Source organism: Schistocerca americana, chromosome 7 (assembly GCF_021461395.2).
Source record: "Schistocerca americana isolate TAMUIC-IGC-003095 chromosome 7, iqSchAmer2.1, whole genome shotgun sequence".
NCBI classification, from domain to species: domain Eukaryota; kingdom Metazoa; phylum Arthropoda; class Insecta; order Orthoptera; family Acrididae; genus Schistocerca; species Schistocerca americana.
This window is the reverse complement of record NC_060125.1, coordinates 388,149,842-388,169,263: the sequence shown is the minus strand read 5'-3', so window position 1 is coordinate 388,169,263 and position 19,422 is coordinate 388,149,842. Positions and strand designations below refer to the sequence as shown.

The following is a 19,422-nucleotide window of genomic DNA, read 5'->3' as shown; positions in this document are numbered from 1 at the left end:
ACCTCAAAGTTTTTATTTCTTTTCCATAGATTTTAATACCTACTCCGAACTTTTCTTTTGTTTCCTTTATTGCTTGCTCAGTATACAGATTGAATAACATCGGGGATAGGCTACAACCCTGTCTCACTCCCTTCCCAACCACTGCTTCCCTTTCATACCCCTCGACTCTCATAACTGCCATCTGCTTTATGTACAAATTGTAAATAGCCTTTCGCTCTCTGTATTTTACTCCTGCCACTTTCAGAATTAGAAAGAGAGTATTCCAATCTACATTGTCAAAAGCTTTCTCTAAGTCTACAAATGCTAGAAACGTAGGTTTGCGTGTCCTTAATCTTTCTTCTAAGATAAGTCGTGGGGTCAGTATTGCCTCACGTATTCCAACATTTCTACGGAATCCAAACTGATCTTCCCCGAGGTCGGCTTCTATCAGTTTTTCCATTCGTCTGTAAAGAATTCGCGTTAGTATTTTGCAGCTGTGACTTATTAAACTGATAGTTCGGTAATTTTCACATCTGTCAACACCTGCTTTCTTTGGGTTTGGGATTATTACTTTATTCTTGAAGTCTGAGGGTATTTCGCCTGTGTCATACATCTTGCTCACCAGATGGTAGAGTTTTGTCAGGACTAGCTCTCCCAAGGTTGTCAGTAGTTCTAATGGAATTTTGTCTACTCCGGGGGCCTTGTTTCGACTCAGGTCTTTCAGTGCTCTGTCAAACTCTTCACGCAATATCGTATCTCCCATTTCATCTTCAACTACATCCTCTTCCATTTCAATAATATTGTCCTCAAGTACATCGCCCTTGTATAGGCCCTCTATATACTCCTTCCACCTTTCTGCTTTCCCTTCTTTGCTTAGAACTGGGTTTCCATCAAAGCTCTTGATATTCATGCAAGTGGTTCTCCTTGCTCCAAGGGTCTCTTTAATTTTCCTGTAGGCAGTATCTATCTTACCCCTAGTGAGATAAGCCTCTACATCCTTACATTTGTCCTCTAGCCATCCCTGCTTAGCCATTTTGCACTTCCTGTCGTTATCATTTTTGAGACGTTTGTATTCCTTTCTGCCTGCTTCATTTACTGCATTTTTATATTTTCTCCTTTCATCAATTAAATTCAATATTTCTTCTGTTACCCAATGGTTTCTACTAGCCCCCGTCTTTTTACATATTTGATCCTCTGCTGCCTTCACTATTTCATCCCTCAAAGCTACCCATTCTTCTTCTACTGTATTTCTTTCCCCCATTCCTGTCAGTTGTTCCCTGATGCTCTCCCTGACACTCTGTACAATCTCTGGTTCTTTCAGTTTATCCAGGTCCCATCTCCTTAAATTCCCACCTTTTTGCAGTTTCTTCAGTTTTAATCTATAGTTCATAACCAATAGATTGTGGTCAGAGTCCACATTTTCCCTGGAAATGTCTTACAATTTAAAACCTGTTTCCTAAATATCTGCCTTACCATTATATAATCTATCTGATACCTTTTAGTATCACCACGTTCTACCATGTATACAACCTTCTTTCATGATTCTTAAACCAAGTATTAGCTATGATTAAATTATGCTCTGCACAAAATTCTACCAGGCGGCTTCCTCTTTCATTTCTTAGATCCAATCCATATTCACCTACTATGTTTCCTTCTCTCCCTTTTCCTACTGACGAATTCCAGTCACCCATGACTATTAGATTTTCGTCTCCCTTCACTACCTGAATAATTTCTTTTATCTCATCATACATTTCATCAATTTCTTCGTCATTTGCAGAGCTAGTTGGCATATAAACTTGTACTACTGTAGTAGGCGTGGGCTTCGTATCTATCTTGGCCACAATAATGCGTTCACTATGCTGTTTGTAGTAGCTTATCAGTACGCCTATTTTTTATTCATTATTAAACCTACTCCTGCATTACACCTATTTGATTTTGTATTTATAACCCTGTATTTACCTGACCAGAAGTCTTGTTCCTCCTGCTACCGAACTTCACTAATTCCCACTATATCTAACTTTAACCTATCCATTTCCCTTTTTAAATTTTCTAACCTACCTGCCCGATTAAGGGATCTGACATTCCACGCTCCTATCCGTAGAACGCCAGTTCTCTTTCTCCTGATAACAACATCCTCTTGAGTAGTCCCCGCCCGGAGATCCGAATGAGGACTATTTTACCTCCGGAGTATTTTACCCAAGAGGACGCCATCATCATTTAATCATACAGTAAAGCTGCATGCCCTCGGGAAAAATTACAGCTGCAGTTTCCCTTTGCTTTCAGCCGTTCGCAGTACCAGAACTGCAAGGCCATTTTGGTTAGTGTTACAACGCCAGATCAGTCAATCATCCAGACTGTTGCCCCTGCAACTACTGAAAAGGCTGCTGCCCCTCTTCAGGAACCACACGTTTGTCTGGCCTCTCAACAGATACCCCTCCGTTGTGGTTGGGCCTACGGTACGGCTACCTACCTGTATCGTTGAGGCACGCAAGCCTCCCCACCAGCGGCAAGGTCTGTGGTTCATCGGGGGGTTTGATGTGTTATTGTATCAATAAAACTAAAGATAAAAGTTCATATAAACATAGGTCCGCAAATGTTTAGTTACGGAGTTACGGCTAATGAAAGATTTTGCCTGAAATTTAGCAACTTTGCTAATATGAAGTCATAACAAAACTGCAAGAAGTTAAAGTAAAGCACGATTTCCATTTATTTCGTTGTTATTGGTCTGGTGAATCTAGTAAAACAAGTCCCAGACGTGTATCTGCAGTAGTTTTCCAGAAAGTCGAGAGAACCAAAGATGTAATTTCGTAAAAATTTTAATCTATTAATTACCTGGCCCAATTTGTTTTTTAAATTCCAGACAATTGTACAAAGCTTTCAACAGAAATTGTAGAGAAATTCGTTTTGGAAAAATGTTGGTAATAACGTTCAGTAAAAAAAAAAAAATTTCGTGTGACTAGGGTCTCCCGTCGGGTAGACCATTCGTCGGCTGCAAGTTTTTCGATTTGACGCCACTTCGGCGACTTGCGCATCGATGGGGATAAAATGAAGATGATTAGGGAAACACAACACCCAGTCCCTGAGCGGAGAAAATCTCCGACCCAGCCGGGAATCGAACCAGAGCCCTTCCGATCGACATACTGTCGTGCTGACCACTCAGCTACCGGGGGCGGACCTAAAATTAATTTAAACTGTATGACTGTACCTGATAATCTGCTTTTATTGATACCATATCACAGCACATGTGAATCCATATTAAACCGGAAAAAAGCCATACTCAGTGTTAAGGAAGATGTAATTTAATATATTTCACTTTCAGACTTTCTCAAGGTTGTGAGATAACATCCCAGGCAGAAAGGCCTGATCACAGGATTCTAGTTCTAGTATGAGATTTCATCTGCAAAAGATTATGCTTGTTATCTTACATTGGTATTCGAGACGAAACCACGACCTGGAGTTACGAGTTTTATTACTTCACATCGAACGGATCTGCGAAGTATTATCTGATGCTATGAATACATGAGTCTTAACTAAACTTTTGATATATGTATATATATATATATATATATATATATATATATATATATATATATATATATATATATATTGTGCAATATCTGTGATAATTCAAGAGAGAGACGATTAATTGTATAATCCTGTAACCACCCTGAGTACTGAGTTAGTTTCCTGATTGCTGATCAGCGTCTGGTTTAATTAAATTACATTACAATGTTCATAGAGTTATTAGAGTTATTTCTCTTTTGTTTTGACGTCACTTTATCAAAATCTATCAAGCGTATATAAATTAAATTCACGTGTTGCGACATAGTCGTGTATACGAACAGTGAACCAATACTGTCAAATCTTTTTATTCCAGTCTGATGTTGTACTGATTACATTTATATGTTTTGACGATGCGATTATGGCCTTATCACCTTAGGACATGGTGTAAAAAAGATCTGAGGATGATCATTACGGACTGAAACCGGTCATCGTCAAAAGAATTAATACTGTGATCAAAGACTGGAATAAAAGCATTTTTAAATTAAATTAAATTACATTATAGGAGTCCCACCGGATGGTGTGAGAGTCACTTTAACTGTGGCAGCGTGCCGGCCGCGCTGGCCGTGCGGTTCTAGGCGCTCCAGCCCGGAACCACGCTCCTGCTACGGTCGCAGGTTCGAATCCTGCCTCGGGCATGGATGTATGTGATGTCCTTAGGTTAGTTAGGTTTAAGTAGGTCTGAGTTCTAGGGGACTGATGGCCTCAGATGTTAAGTCTCATAGTGCTCAGAGCCAATTGATTTTGTGGCAGCGTAGCAGCATGCGTCAGGAAGGCATAGTGTTATTAATAGCGGCACCTTACCTTCCCGTGGTCGCAAGGTAAAAACATTGGTGATGCTACGAATGAATGGAAGAGGGAAGGGTCTAAGCAACTTTTCGATGGCCCTTATTAGGTACCGAGCCCTCAGGGTGCTGGCCACATAAACGGCGACCATGTACGCCACCACCACCACCAGCATCACCAATGTTTGGTGATTCCTCTGTCTCGCTCAGTTCGGCCCTCGAAAGTGGGGCTCCGGTCAGTGTCTGGCAGCAAATCGTGTGCTGGTCACTTTATCTACAGTTCGGGTCGCTGACCTTCGCCGTCCTCTTACGCACAGGGAGATAAAAAATAAGCTCCATTATGTCATTTTCACTGACGAGTTATCTGAAGAACGTCTCAACTCGTCAAATTGGGAAGCGCTTTAGTAATGTCATAAGGGCGTCGTGTGTAACCTTCCGCGTAGTTAACCGGTTGCTTGACAAAAACGAAGGTTCTGTTCCAGTGAATAGTTCGAAGATGGCTGGCGGAGAAAATCCTATGAATTACTTTGTGAGACTTAAGCCTAAGCGATGCTCGGATTGATGAGTTAACCATGCTTTCCTCTTCTATAAGTTTACTTCTGTTTTCTTTTCAGACCTACGATAAACACATTTCTCGGTGTCTAAATGTGCATTATGCTCAATATGTAATGGTTATATCACTTGGTACACGTATAATAATGTTGCCAACAAATAAGGTTATGGTGTAATGAACGGGCGATGGAGAATATTGTAGTGCCCCTCGTAATGAAATTTCATTGATAAATTGCCTGGTGTGCTGCTTACTGTTCGTACAGCTGGCATTAATCTTACCAGAGTGTTATGTAAACCCACATAGTACCACATCATTCTTCTCACAGTCTTTATCTACTTTATTGCAACGAAAAGAGGGAAATTCAGTCTTCTTTATCCAAGATTCGCCAGACGTATTTAATTTCATGGTTGTGAACTGAAAAGAGTAAGAGTCTAATACACGACTAAGGTGTGTTCCTAAGTTGGCATTACTTTGTATCGGGTCATTGTTACAGGCTTTTCCTTTGGGAAAATAATCATCATAATTCTGCGTCATCCTTTAGAAAATCGTCACGACCCAACTTCTCTTTACTGTAGAAATCAAGGAACCCAGAGAGTAAAAACCTTCGTATAATTTGCTTCAGTAGACAATCACAATGAAACCAGTATTCCTTATCTTCCTTTACCCTTCAACATTTTTCAAGTCTTCAGCAGCTGATGTTTTACACTTTGATTCATCATATTTATTGCTTATGAAACAGCTGTAAGTCCTCTTAAAAGGGAATTAGAACCGCAAATCCCTCTGTAAAATACTGAATTTGAGAAGCATTTCTATAGTAACAGGTTCTTCAAACTCTTAGCTGACATGTTCTGTTCTCTTCAAGCCAGCAGGAGAAGAGCTTTCTGTGAGACCTCTTTACTACACGATTCCGATTACTAAGTCAGCACTAGAATTGATTGGGCGGCTAGATGCCCATCGATACACAATAAAGAAGCGTTCTTACGTTCTCTTATTACATTAAAATGTTCAAGAAAGTTAAGGCTCTTTTGAACATTTGGGATTACGTAGCCCGATCTCACGTTAACGAAACAGACAATTTGGGAAGATCTCACAATTTAATATATGGGTAATGCGTGGTCATGAGTTTCTAGTATTTGTTTCTAGTATAGACAAATTTCAACGACGAACAGAGAAAATTAATACAACAAGTTTTAAAATGGTTATGAAACACAGTTAAAATAAACCTAAATGAAGTCATAGATCCAGTTAACGAACATCTGGATATATGTTAGTTGCACGAAGTGGCTGAATTCAGAGAACTATATTGAACAGAAGAGTGGAGCACTATTGGTGAGCTAAGAGAAACTTTCAAGAGTGAGCTTCAGAAGTGCGTGAAAAGGAAGGCGTATATCTGTGTGTATCACCAGCATTAATTTATGGCAATGGATACGGGTATTAAAACAGAAAACAATTGAAAAACTGAGGATTATTTGACACGTAATGGAGAGATATGTATTCGAAATTACTACCAGGATTCCAATGAAAGTGCAATTGGAGATGAGAGGGACGTGTAGCGAGGCTTACAGATAGAAGGTGATGAATTAAGTTACATGCCGAATTCCAAGAGACAAGAAAATACTGCCGCAAGGGTGTACGGGAAGATGAATGAATGAAATTAGATAACATGTATCTAGTGTGAGAACTGGCCTAGAAATGCTAGAAATGAATAAAGACGATGTGTGATTTTCAAAGAAAATCACAGAAAGCTTACAAGTTGAAATTAAACCTACTTTCAGAAACAAATATTCTGTGATAAACAGTATAAAAAAAAACATAATAATGTTAAAAAGCGAGAGAGAAAGTGTCAAAATACATGAGAACTTGAAACACTGAAAAATTAAGAATGGGCTCACTTATCATAAAGTGTAATTATGATTTATTATCTGAAATAAGTAGTAATGTGTCTCCGATCTTTCTTTGCTTTGCGAGTTATTATATGGTTCTTTTCATTCGACCCCAAATTTCTTAAAAAATATGACACTGTAGCCTATAGTTCTCATGTTTGAGACAGAGGATGTTATAAACAAATGCACAAAATCGAAAATAGGGATCTAGCTACTCGAATCTCAAAATATGTTAATAATATACAGAAGCGAATGTATAGATTTTAATTATTGCGTTTTTGCTTGTTAGCTTCCATCACAGTTATGCGGTTCCACAATAATAATATATGTTGTGGTATTTGTATCATTGTTGTGTCATCAGCGTATGGGTTGTACTAAATGTCTGTTATTCAACGTTTAGCTGGCTAAACAGCCGTTAGCTGCCGGAGGCAAAAGAAATAAGCAAATAGCTTGTTCACAAATTTACGTTTCTTTGGTTAATGAGGTGGGGCATGACCGCTTATATTTCTACAGAGTCAATATTTTGAAACAGATTGTACCTGCAGTCTCCTTCTGCAGAGGTGTCATGATACGTGAGTCAACCAATACAGCGCCTTCACTGACGAGTGTAATAATATCTGAACCGTTACCACCTTTGCAGAAAATGGGTAAACAAAGCTGTTATCGTGTATACTACAACAATTCCCTGACTGAACTGTGCCAAAGCAGTAAACAAAGACTCACAGTTTTCAGTACTTGCTCTCACCAAATTTTTATTGTAACTTCTCACTTCCATTAGAAGACAATTCTAAACAGTTTCATTTTATTCACCAAAGTCTATCATTACCTACTTACACTTCGATTTAATAGCTATTTTGTACATTTGAATGGTTGTTTTCTTTCCTTGTCTTTCTACATTACGTTGTTCATTTACAGCAAGTATTTTTGTTAAGAAATTGCTCTTTCGTAGCCATGACTTTGCAGAATGCTTAACATATTGCTGAATTTAATCGGAATCGCTTCCTTTTCACTGGTATACCTGTATAGTCGGCATCTGTGGTGTCCTATTCGACAGTTCTCATTCATTTCAGTTTTGTATACGTTTTCACACCATGTGTCATGAGTCTATAATAACCTGCCATTCAAAAGTGATTTAGGACAATTAAAATATCTTTAGTTTTAGATAAAAAATTCTAATTCAATTTTGGTTCCATTTGGTTTTTGCGAAGTCCATTACATGTATATTAGTCCTCTGTGGGTATATAGTGCTCTAAAAATTGTGTCAATGAAAAATTTGTTGTTGTTCTCGGCAGACTCTTCCAACGTAAACAGCTACCACTTCTGTTAATACTTCTAATATTCCCTATTATAGTGCAGTTCTTTATTTTATGTTCCCATTTTTGTATTAAAGCAGATTCTCTTTTTTTTTTTTTTTTGGTGTTTCCACAAATGCTTGAAATCACTGCAGTGCTATCGTGGCAGTGCACGTACCACTATCTGTTTATATGACTAAACTTGTTTCATAGATGATTAAATTTTACATATAATTAAATGAGAAAGTGAAATACAGGTGCAAATTACATGTGAAACCTAAGAGAGCGAGAAAGAAATCTCCTACTTTGTTTCCAGTTACGTATGTACCTTAGTGATTGGCTTTAATTGTTGCTTTCATTTCAGTTATAACTTCGTCAATTATTTCAGCTGTGCTTAAGAGTTACGAATTGTGTTAGTTCTGAGTTTTTGTTGGTACGACAGGCAGCGTGCCAGACTGGTTGATTTGCCAAAACGAAAAATTAGGGCACAAAATAAAGAATGCTTCTGTAGTTTGAAAGTTGTAGACTAATAATAAAAATAACAGTGGTATACAGTAGTACAATTTGCCGAAAGCAGAGAAGAAAGTATTGGAGAATATGTGATATTAAAAGGAGATGGGGTGTATACGGGAGAAATAAATGATAGTGGCGATAAAGGACTCAAGAAGATTCACTCCAACCTTGTCAGCTGTGCGAAATGTACCACAGAGATAATGTAAATACAGTACTTACGTTGCTGTAGCGACATCTTACCTTCTCGCGGTCTAAAGGCGAATACGTAGGCTGTTCCCACGAATGGAAGAAACAACGGCCCCGGCAGCTTCTCTATGGAGCGTACCAGGCGCCAGTTCTTGAGGACGAAGGCCACAGAAACGGCGACCACGAAGGCCACCAGCACGAACACAGCCAAAGCCATCTTGTAATGTGTCCGGAGCGACGAGTTTGGTGCTCACAACTACGAGATCCGGCGACTGTCTCCCAGTAAAACGTTTGCTTGTCAGTTTATCAATAGTTTGCGCCGCCGACCTTTGCCTCCCTCTTACGCACAGAGAGATAAAAAGCAGAGGGGCATCATTTAATCTTTTACCTTATAGTTATCTCGAGATATATAAATATGAGCGTTGATTATGATCTACTGCGTAGTTAATAGCTTGCATGACAACGTCGACAGTTCATCCAGAGTGAGTAATTCGAAACTTGAAGATGGGAAAAACCTTGTTGGATACATCCTGATACTCCTGCCTCTCTTTGAATAGAAGTCAACTTCGTCTGAAGAACAATCCGCGTTCCCTCTTCATTAAATTTACTAATACCTTTAGTTTTAGTTTTGCAATAAATGTACTTCCACTCCTTATACAGAAAATAAATTGCTTCACTCACACTTCACACAACAAATAATGTAAAGAAACAGTACAATATACCGAAGATGGAGGCAATCGTTGTTACCGTTGTAGTACAGTTTTATTTATTAGGAGTTTGGTGGTTGGCTGTTTACCTTCGTTACAACTGATATTAATCCCTTCAGATAGTTATGCAAGGTGTAACGGAAATAAGTATAGTTATTTTGATATGTGATCCCTTAATAAGTAAATACATCGGTGTGTGGTGTTTTTTCCACGTTTAACAGCCTTTCCGCAAACACATAGCGTAATATACTGCCTGATGTTTTCTGCACTGGATTACGCCTGCAATATAAACTAATCATTATGCGTCCATGTGTTCACACTTTAACACCTGACCTGCTGCCCAGGAAAAAATAAGCAGTAATGGCTTGCTCTTTGCAATGTACTCAGAAGTACTAAAGAAGCTAAAACATACTTCTCCTAAAACCTATAGTTATTAGTCTGCAAATGAGATAGCTACTGATGTAATATTGCTCAATAAACTGTCCTCAGTCACTTATAGAAATATGTGCACTTACATCCATTACACCCAGTATAAACCGAGAACAGTGTTACATCGTTTTTTCCACAGTCTGTATCCACTCTCATGCAGAAAATGGAGACAATTTCAGTCTACTTTTTCCAAGAGTCATCACACTGTCCAATATCACCATGATCGTGAACTCAAAAACCTGGAAAATTTAGAGTATAACTCACATCGACGGCCTGCTCATTAGCTGGACATAACGCTATATCTGCACATTTACTCTGATATGCCTTTCCATTAATAATCACTAGCATCCTACGTTATTGTTCATAAATTCGTCATGAAGCAGATTTATCTTCTACAGAGTAAATCAAGAAATTCATGCCATAAACACTTGGTTAATTAGTACACTTAGATCCTCACAGCTATCAAAAATGTTATTCTTTTTCTTTCTTATTTTGTCATCGATTACTTTGATTTATACTTTCATTCATAGTAGTAATGTACAGTAGTAAGTCTTCTGTAAAAGGAATTTTAATATTGAACTCTCCTTAAAAAGTCGAGTTTTAAACGCGTTTTTCATGGTTATTAATAGTAACAGGTTCACACGATGTTTCGGGACATAACTTGTTATCTCTGCTACATCGATGGAACAGCTTACTTTAAGAACTCTACTCAATTTCAGTTACTTCTGTGACTTGAGAATGACTTTGATCATACAGTCACTACAGGACTTCATGTCCAACCGTCATCATGCGCTATGCGCTCTTCGAAAATCCGTATAGTACGATAATTAGATTCTCCTACTACATGACAAAATCGTGATAGTGAAGGATATTTAGAAGCTTACGCCATTATCTAGCAGCAATGGTTTGACCATGGAAAACGACCCTAACCAATTCTACATCTACATCTACATTGATACTCCGCAAGCCACCCAACGGTGTGTGGCGGAGGGCGCTTTACGTGCCACTGTCATTACCTCCCTTTCCTGTTCCAGTCGCGTATGGTTCGCGGGAAGAACGACTGTCTGAAAGCCTCCGTGAGCGCTCTAATCTCTCTAATTTTACATTCGTGATCTCCTCGGGAGGTATAAGTAGGGGGAAGCAATATATTCGATACCTCATCCAGAAACGCACCCTCTCGAAACCTGGCGAGCAAACTACACCGCGATGCAGAGCGCCTCTCTTGCAGAGTCTGCCACTTGAGTTTATTAAACATCTCCGTAATGCTATCACGGTTACCAAATAACCCTGTGACGAAACGCGCCGCTCTTCTTTGGATCTTCTCTATCTCCTCCGTCAGACCGATCTGGTACGGATCCCACACTGATGAGCAATACTCAAGTATAGATCGAACGAGTGTTTTGTAAGCCACCTCCTTTGTTGATGGACTACATTTTCTAAGCACTCTCCCAATGAATCTCAACCTGGTACCCGCCTTATCAACAATTAATTTTATATGATCATTCCACTTCAAATCGTTCCGCACGCATACTCCCAGATATTTTACAGAAGTAACTGCTACCAGTGTTTGTTCCGCTATCATATAATCATACAATAAAGGAACCTTCTTTCCATCAAAAATGTTCTGGTACATCTTAGTATTAATCAGTCTTAGAAAGCAGGTTTGTAACTCAATTACAATAGGATTATAATATTTTACAGTTGACACCCTGAAACGAAACTAAAAATTAAAAATAAAGTCATAGAACCAGTCGATGATTACTTTTGGTGACTTCTAACTAGTATTTCGATATTTCTGAAAAAAAAAGGCATAGAATCAGTTTCAGTTTACGGTAGTCAGACATAAAATGTGAAGCGAATACTGTTCATAAAGGACGGATATTCAGTGGAACAATGAGAGATATTTGTTAAGTGAGACTAAGAGAAACGGGAAAACTAGCAAATGAAGTGGAAGTCGTTGGTAGGAATGTAGCGGACATGAGATGGGCGAGACATGTGGCTCAGTCTTAGAAAGCAGGTTTGTAACTCAATTACAATAGGATTATAATATTTTACAGTTGACACCCTGAAACGAAACTAAAACGAAATTTAAACGTCTCGTTCTTGAACCCATGTCACTTCCCTCACTGCGAAGCACAAGTGCGAATTTGGCGCAAACGTAACTACAACCTTCTTCTGTAGCGGTGCAAAAGCGTGGCGCCCTGAAACGTCACCCTTAGGCTCGGCGAGACGTCAGACAGCAAGGTGTCAAAACATGCGAAGAAAAGACCGGATCTCATTACTTCATGTGACGTATAAGATAGGTTAATGATGGAACGCTGGCACCAATTTTCACCAGATTTCTTCCCAAATCTACGGTGGACGTGTCACACGATGGGAACGTTTTCACAACCCCGCTTAACATCATCTCTTTGGGCTGTGTGTCGGAACCACGATATCCAGCATGGTAATCACACGGTTGTCTTAAGTATGGCTAATGGAAACACTTTCAGACACACTGACGCTCAGAATCTACATAAAAAAGTGTCTGGAAGTGGCATGAAGGGCATCAATGAAACTACTCCTTTCCTTGGGGAATTCATTTACACATGTTTCAAGGTCGAAAACGACAGTTCGCTCTGCTGTATGCATCAGAACGATGTTGTGGAGCCGGCCGGTGTGGCCGAACGATTCTAGGCGCTTCAGTCTGAAACCGCGCGACCGCTACGTCGCAGGTTCGAATCCTGCCTCGAGCATGGATGTGTGTGATGTCCTTAGGTTAGTTAGGTTTAAGTAGTTCTAAGTTCTAGCGGACTGATGACCTCAGATATTAAGTCCCATATTGCTCAGAAACATTTGAACCATTTTTTTTTTTTTTTTTTGATGTTGTGGTGAACCTTGGCATTTCCTACGACCAACGGAGTATTCGCAACTTCACTAAGGATGCAGTGTGGCTGTAACACCGCTAAACGTCATCTCATCGCTTCGAAGTGCAGTACGACAGCAATATTTGCTCTGGAATAAATCGTGAAACTACCGGGGACCGTGCAAAAAGGTGAACGTGAACCGAAGCAGCAAACGGTGTTTATGCTTTTTCCGCTTTCCGTTTTTGCACCCTCCTGCGGCGTGATGATGGTGGTACTTGACATCCAAGAGAACAACCAAAAATGTTACTCCCGGAACTGATGAAACAAGAGAACGTGATAACTTACACTGCAATGGGGTGACAGAAACCATGTTTGCACTCGGGAATCGAAATTACAATACCGATTCCGTTGCAGACATTTTAGCAGCGCGTTTTGCTGTCAGCGTAGAAACCGGACGACGGTATACACAAGTCATCAGCTGAAAACGTGAAGCAAGCACCACACTCAGGAAGTTTAGTTGCTTCCATATAAACCTTCCTGCTTGTACAAGAGTTGTCGAAGGAAACGTTAATCCACGCAAGACATGGTTCCCCATACTTCTCAGAACATGAGTAAACAAAATTTTTAGCATGGAGTTAATGTGGTGGATCGAAGTAGAAGGCAGTAACAATTCAAACACTCGTGGAGCACGCCCAGTGGAACACTGGCACCTGATTGACCCGCTTTCGCCGCTCTCCGGTACATCAAGACAACCGCCCAATATCGACCGCCGAGGCGCGGCCGCGTCCATTGAACGTGATTCCGTCAAAGCTTCCTTACAGGGACCCCGCTCCCGTCGGGCCCGCAGATCACAGTTCAAGCGCTAGGACAGAGGGCTTTTCTACTCTCGGAACGAGTACGTCCTCCTCACTTTAGCTGCATCGATCAACTACACGGCCGATTGATAGGTCCAATCGATAGTCGATTATCAGGTAAAATAGGGCAAACTGTTGTGTCGCTCACACATCTTGATCACTAAGAAAGAAACATTATGACAAAAAATTCCATACGACGCAAAGCTACAAGTTTAGCGAAAAGGTCCTACTTCGAATGCACCCAAAACCTTCGTTGATGAAAATGAAAAATTGGAAATGGCAGATACTATTTACAGGATCCTACAAGATTATAAGAATCCCTTATGAATGTAGGTATTTACATGGATATCCTGAGTCGAACCGCATTAAAGATTTATATCCTCATCAGTATAAAAAAAAAATATATTCGGTGACAAATATGTTTGTTATTCTCAAAAGCATTTTTGTTTGTATGTTTAGTACATGTTTATTTTTATGTCTATATTTGTGGTATGAGTAATGCGGTATGAAAGGAAATGTGTTACATCTTTTATCCAAAGACTAATGTTGAAAGAAATTAATTTCCTTTAGTACTTAGTAAAGCAACCGTGCTTAAGCACGTCAATATTTCAAACAGTTTTTTCTGAATACAGTACTCCCATAATGTAATTTAAAGTAACTGGAAGTAATTATGTAAGGTAATACTTCGCAAAGAATATTTAAATATTGATGTTCGTTTAGAGCATACACAGATGAGAGATGTAATGAACTATGCTCTTTTATAAATATTGTGTACTTGGTAGTAATAAATCAGTTTCCGTACTGGTGATTTTATAAGCCCTTACATAGATTAAGATGTGATAAAGTGGGTCATGTTTATTCATTAAGATTACTGGCTCACGGGCTCGCCCCCTACTCCTTCCGTGACAGTAATTCGGGGCACAATGTGGTGGCAGTTAAGTTTGTCGCACCTGCGGGCCGGTGTCTGTTATCCTTCGATCACTATGGTGGACACGTGTTGTCACCAGTTCTGCTCCCCTGTATCATTGGATCCAGGCGCGTTTTGCTGCGCGTTCTCGTTGTCAGCTGACGTGAGTGTATTCCATACACAAGTTACTTACACTGACTTTTCTGTATTGGTTTTGATGATTATTTCCGTACTGGAAATAGCAAGGATTGTATCTAATATCTTGTTACCTGTGTTTACTAAAAGGTGACGAATTTGCGCCATCTCCTAGTCTGTTCCCTGCACCATTATGATGCTGTGGCGATGCATTATTGTTCCTCCCATTGCCATTACGATTGTAATTATAACAGTGGTTGTTGTCCGCCCCGATAGCAGAGTGGGCAGCGTGACGGATTGCAGTCCTACGGGGCCGGGTTAGCTTCCCGGCTGGGTCGGAAATTTTCTCCACTCGGGGACTGGGTGTTGTGTTGTCTTCATCATCATTTCATCCACATCTGGCGCGCAGGTGGGCCACTGTGGCGTCGAATGTAATAAGGCCTGCACCAACGCGGCCGAACCTGCCCCGCAAGGGGCCTCCCTGCCAGTGACGCCAAACACTCATTTCCATTTTCCACAGTGGTTGTTACTGTTTGTAAAATGCTCACCACTGCTATTACTAGTATAAAATTTCGTTTCTTCGTGTAGAATATGTGATCAAAAGTATCCGAACACCCCCAAAAATATACGTTTCCCATATTAGGTGAACTCTTACTGCCATCTACTGCCAGGTACTCCACATCAGCGACCCCAGCAGTCATTTGACATCGTGAGAGAGCAGAATGGGATGATCCGCGGAACTCACAGACTTCGAACGTGGGCAGGTGATTGGATGTCACTTGTGTGTGTTTACTTTTTCTTGCACTTTCCCAACAAGCTATTGAAGAGTGTCTTCTATTGTTCCCTACGCAGCTTTGGTTTTTTTCGACCTGCAGAGACAAATTGTGCACAGTCGATGAAAAATCTTTGTATAATTTAGTAAGATAAAGTCCATCCCAATACTCTGAAAGAATTAATTCTTGTTTCAAGTTCAAAATTCCTGTTCATATCTGAACTTAACTGTGCAATTGCTTTAATGTCTAATTCAGATGCCACACGTTCAAAGTTCGTATTCATATCTGAACTTAGCTGTGCAGTTACTTTAGTATATAATTCACATGCCATATCTTTAAAGTTTGCGTTCAGTTGCTTTCTTTGGATTATAGCTATCTCTTCAAAAAGCTTACGAAAGTCAGTGAACGATCCGGATTCCGACTGAGCGGTTTGCTGAGATCCTGCCGGCTTCTCTTTTTCCGCTACGACAGAATCTGCATTTTCGATTGACGTGCCTATTATTTCTCCATCATCAGTTTCCGATTCCACCTCGTATTGTGGGCGGTAGCTGTTTCTTTTCGTTCTCCTATTTTTCCGATTCTTAGTTAAACAAACAGCTTCTACTGAAATCGAATATTTAGTGTTGATTTATCAGTCCTGCTAAAGTACTATTTATGATCTATCTTGATTTGATATTCGTTAGCGTGGGATGTATTATAAAACTTCTAGCAGCGCTACATTATTTGTGCTACAGTGCGGCCATATTACCGGCTTTGATTCTGGCAAAACATTCCTATTTTTTACGTGCTCAAAACATTCAGAAAAATTAATCGACGCTAATAAGGGACACGATTCATCGCTTCCTATCCGAACAACACACGTAAAGATAAGTGAAAACTGTGATATCCTTACCTTTCGTTACTTACGGCAGCACAACAGCAAGTCATTCATTCTCTTCAAATCTTATGAAAATGTTACTTTCTTTTTAGTTGGTTTCTCCGTTTTTGCCTCCATTTTCATTCTTTATCTGTACTAACATTCTCTCTCATGTGATTGTTGTACATGGAAAAGAAAACACAAATTATAGGTGCACAATACTAAAAAGCAGTAAATTACGTTTTGTATAAGACGTAATACCGGGTGATCAAAACGTCAGTATAAATTTGAAAACTGAATAAATCACGAAATAATGTAGATAGAGAGGTACAAATTGACACACATGCTTGGAATGACATCGGGTTTTATTAAAACCAAAAAAGTACAAAATTTCAAAAAAGTCCGACAGATGGCGCTTCATCTGATCAGAATAGCAATAATTCGCATAAGAAAGTAAGACAAAGGAAAGATGATGTTCTTTACAGGAAATGCTCAATATGTCCACCATCATTCCTCAACAATAGCTGTAGCCGAGGAATAATGTTGTGAACATCACTGTAAAGCATGTCCGGAGTTATGGGAGGCATTGGTGTCGGATGTTGTCTTTTAGCATCCCTAGAGATGCGACCTCAGGTAACCCCAAAGCCAATAATCGCACGGACTGAGGTCTGGGGACCTGGAAGGCCAAGCTTGACGAAAGTGGCAGCTGAGCACACGATCATCACCAAACGACGCGCGCAAGAGATAAAAAAAATGGCTCTGAGCACTATGGGACTTAACTTCTGAGGTCAATGTGTGTCAATTTTTACCTCTCTATCTACATTATTCCGTGGTTTATTACGTTTTCAAATTTATACTGACTTTTTGATAGCCCGATATGTCCTGACATGGTTACCACTCTACTGTTGGGTTCGTTTACTATAAAATCTGTAGAATAGTTCCCACCCTTCTCTAATCGAAATTCAATTTGAGGTGGTTAGCCAACAATGGATTAAAAAATAGTGTTTCTCTCTGCTTTTGCTACAAGCCGATGTGCAATGGCTTCAACATGCTTTTCATTATTTTCATAAAGGCTCTAGTTACAGTAAATTCTCTTTAATGAACATTCATATTCATAGCCAGGCTCATCATTTGTTTGGTATCGATTCGTTTTGAAACTGCAGGCACAGTGATTCCAAAATAATAATCTATGAAATTTAATTTAGTTTGAAAGGCAATCGGACCTCTTTTACAAAATATGTCAGGTTCTATTTCGGCAAAACTAAGAAAATAAAAATGGAGCAAAAAGCCTCTCGACAATAGCTTCTTTAAAATTACTGTTCGATACCGTTTATGAAAGACGGCCACATTTACATTTATTTAGGAAATCATTGTACAGTTGAGGAGGGTAAATTTAAACCAGTAACATGACAGATATTTAAAAAACAGATTATTATTTCAACAATATTAATCACTTATACAAAAGATGACACTCATGAAAATCTTTCTTTCTTTCTTTTGCTTGTGCCTTTTTCCCACAATGACGCAGGATCGCCATGGTTAATCGGATTTGGCAAGGTTAATGAAAGGGGTGGCCGGATGCCCTTCCTGCCGCCACCCTCGGGACGGAATTAGTGTACCCCAACTGTCTGTGGCTAGTGTAATCCATGGAATAGTGCTAATGTGTTCAGATGTCTGCGAGCCGTGTAACTGAGGCGGGACGTGGGGGCCATGCCGGTATTCACCTAGTGCGATGTGGAAAACCCCCTAAAAACCACATCCAGGCTGGCTGGCACACCGGCCTACGTTGTTAAGCCAGCGGGCAGATACGATCTGGGGCTGGCGCGCCTACCAGAGTCCAGGAAGCAGCGTATTAGCGCTCTCGGCTAACCTGGCGGGTCTTGACACTCATGACAATACAAGACTTTAATCATCTTCGTGTTCAGAGTCAGGGAGAGCTCAACGTTGATAATGTTATCGGTTTTATAGACCAGAAACAAAGATCATTTGTCGTGGTTCAGTTTCATAAACTCTGTTTTTCTATTCTCTCTTTGGGTTTATTACATTAGATACTGTCGTCTGATATTTATATTAAAAATAACCAGGGTATGGCAAATAAAAGTGGCTCGGTCAAGGGGATACCGTTGGGCGTGAATGTATGCATATAACCACACCCTGTGCCCACTCGCCACGTGTACGACCGCCAAGTGTCGCACACCCGTCAAAGCATAGTGCGGGCTGTGTCAGCATGAGTGGAGTAGCGCAGAAGTGGATCGGCAGGCGTTCGTTGCGGAAAGTTACTTGACAACAAAGTAGTGGAAACGGTGTGGTCAGTTGTTTGCTCAGTAGTTTAATGGTGCCAAAGTGCCAACAAAGAGTACCATGCAGCGTTTAGTCCAAAAATGGTGTCAGGCCTGTTTTTAACAAGACGAAAAACATTCCGAAACGTGTCCACACACCAGAAAACAGGATTGCAGTTCAGCAGAAAATGGTTCAGTGTTCTACCAAATCATACCGACGCCTGTCGCAACAGACCGACATATCAAGTCGATCATGCGGACTCCACATGGACCTGCAGTCTGATCGCGGTCCTAGCTGGCCACCCAGGTCACCTGATCTGTCAGTGCGACCCCGGTTATCTGATCTGTCAGTGTGTGATTACCTTATATGGGGAGCCCACAAGTCTAAGGTGCATCTAAAGAACCTTCATAGTCTTCAAGAACTGCAACAGAACATTTCGGATGATACTGCAGCAAGTCCAGCAGTCCAGCTTCGATCAGGCCTTAGCAAAAGTGCCGAGAGATGATTGGTGGTGACTTTCAACATCTGCTGTAGTCAGGTTAGTACCGTATTTTCTTTCCCCTTCTGTGATTCAAAGAATGCTATAAGATCCTTTTGGGCTATCGAGCGGGGCAACAATGTTGTCGCGACTCTTAGACGCGCTACTGGGTGACATAAAGTTCAAACCCTGTATAACTACTCGGCTGATGTAATGGTGTACAACTTCCAAGAGCACATCCAACATCTTGAACAGGTGCTGATCCGCTTCCGTGAGGCCGACTTGACGGTTAAGCCATCCAAGATTTATTGCCATAGAGCAAATTTCCTCTTTGCGGCGTTTGATGTCAGCTGACGGTATTCGAATAGATCAAGACAGAAAATTACCCCCTTCACCCTCAAGAAC

At 40.3% G+C, this 19,422-nt stretch overlaps 1 protein-coding gene across 1 annotated transcript in view; it reads right to left on the bottom strand.

Annotated features, from left to right (window-relative positions):
* LOC124622357 (cytochrome P450 4C1-like) overlaps nucleotides 1-9,013 on the bottom strand; it is a 39,242-nt gene extending 30,229 nt beyond the window's left edge. Inside the window, exon 1 of the mRNA XM_047148035.1 lies at nucleotides 8,807-9,013. Coding sequence (XP_047003991.1) covers nucleotides 8,807-8,969 — 163 coding nt within the window. The 5' untranslated portion in view covers nucleotides 8,970-9,013. The remainder of the gene's footprint in view (nucleotides 1-8,806) is intronic.
* Nucleotides 9,014-19,422: the final 10,409 nt, after the last annotated feature.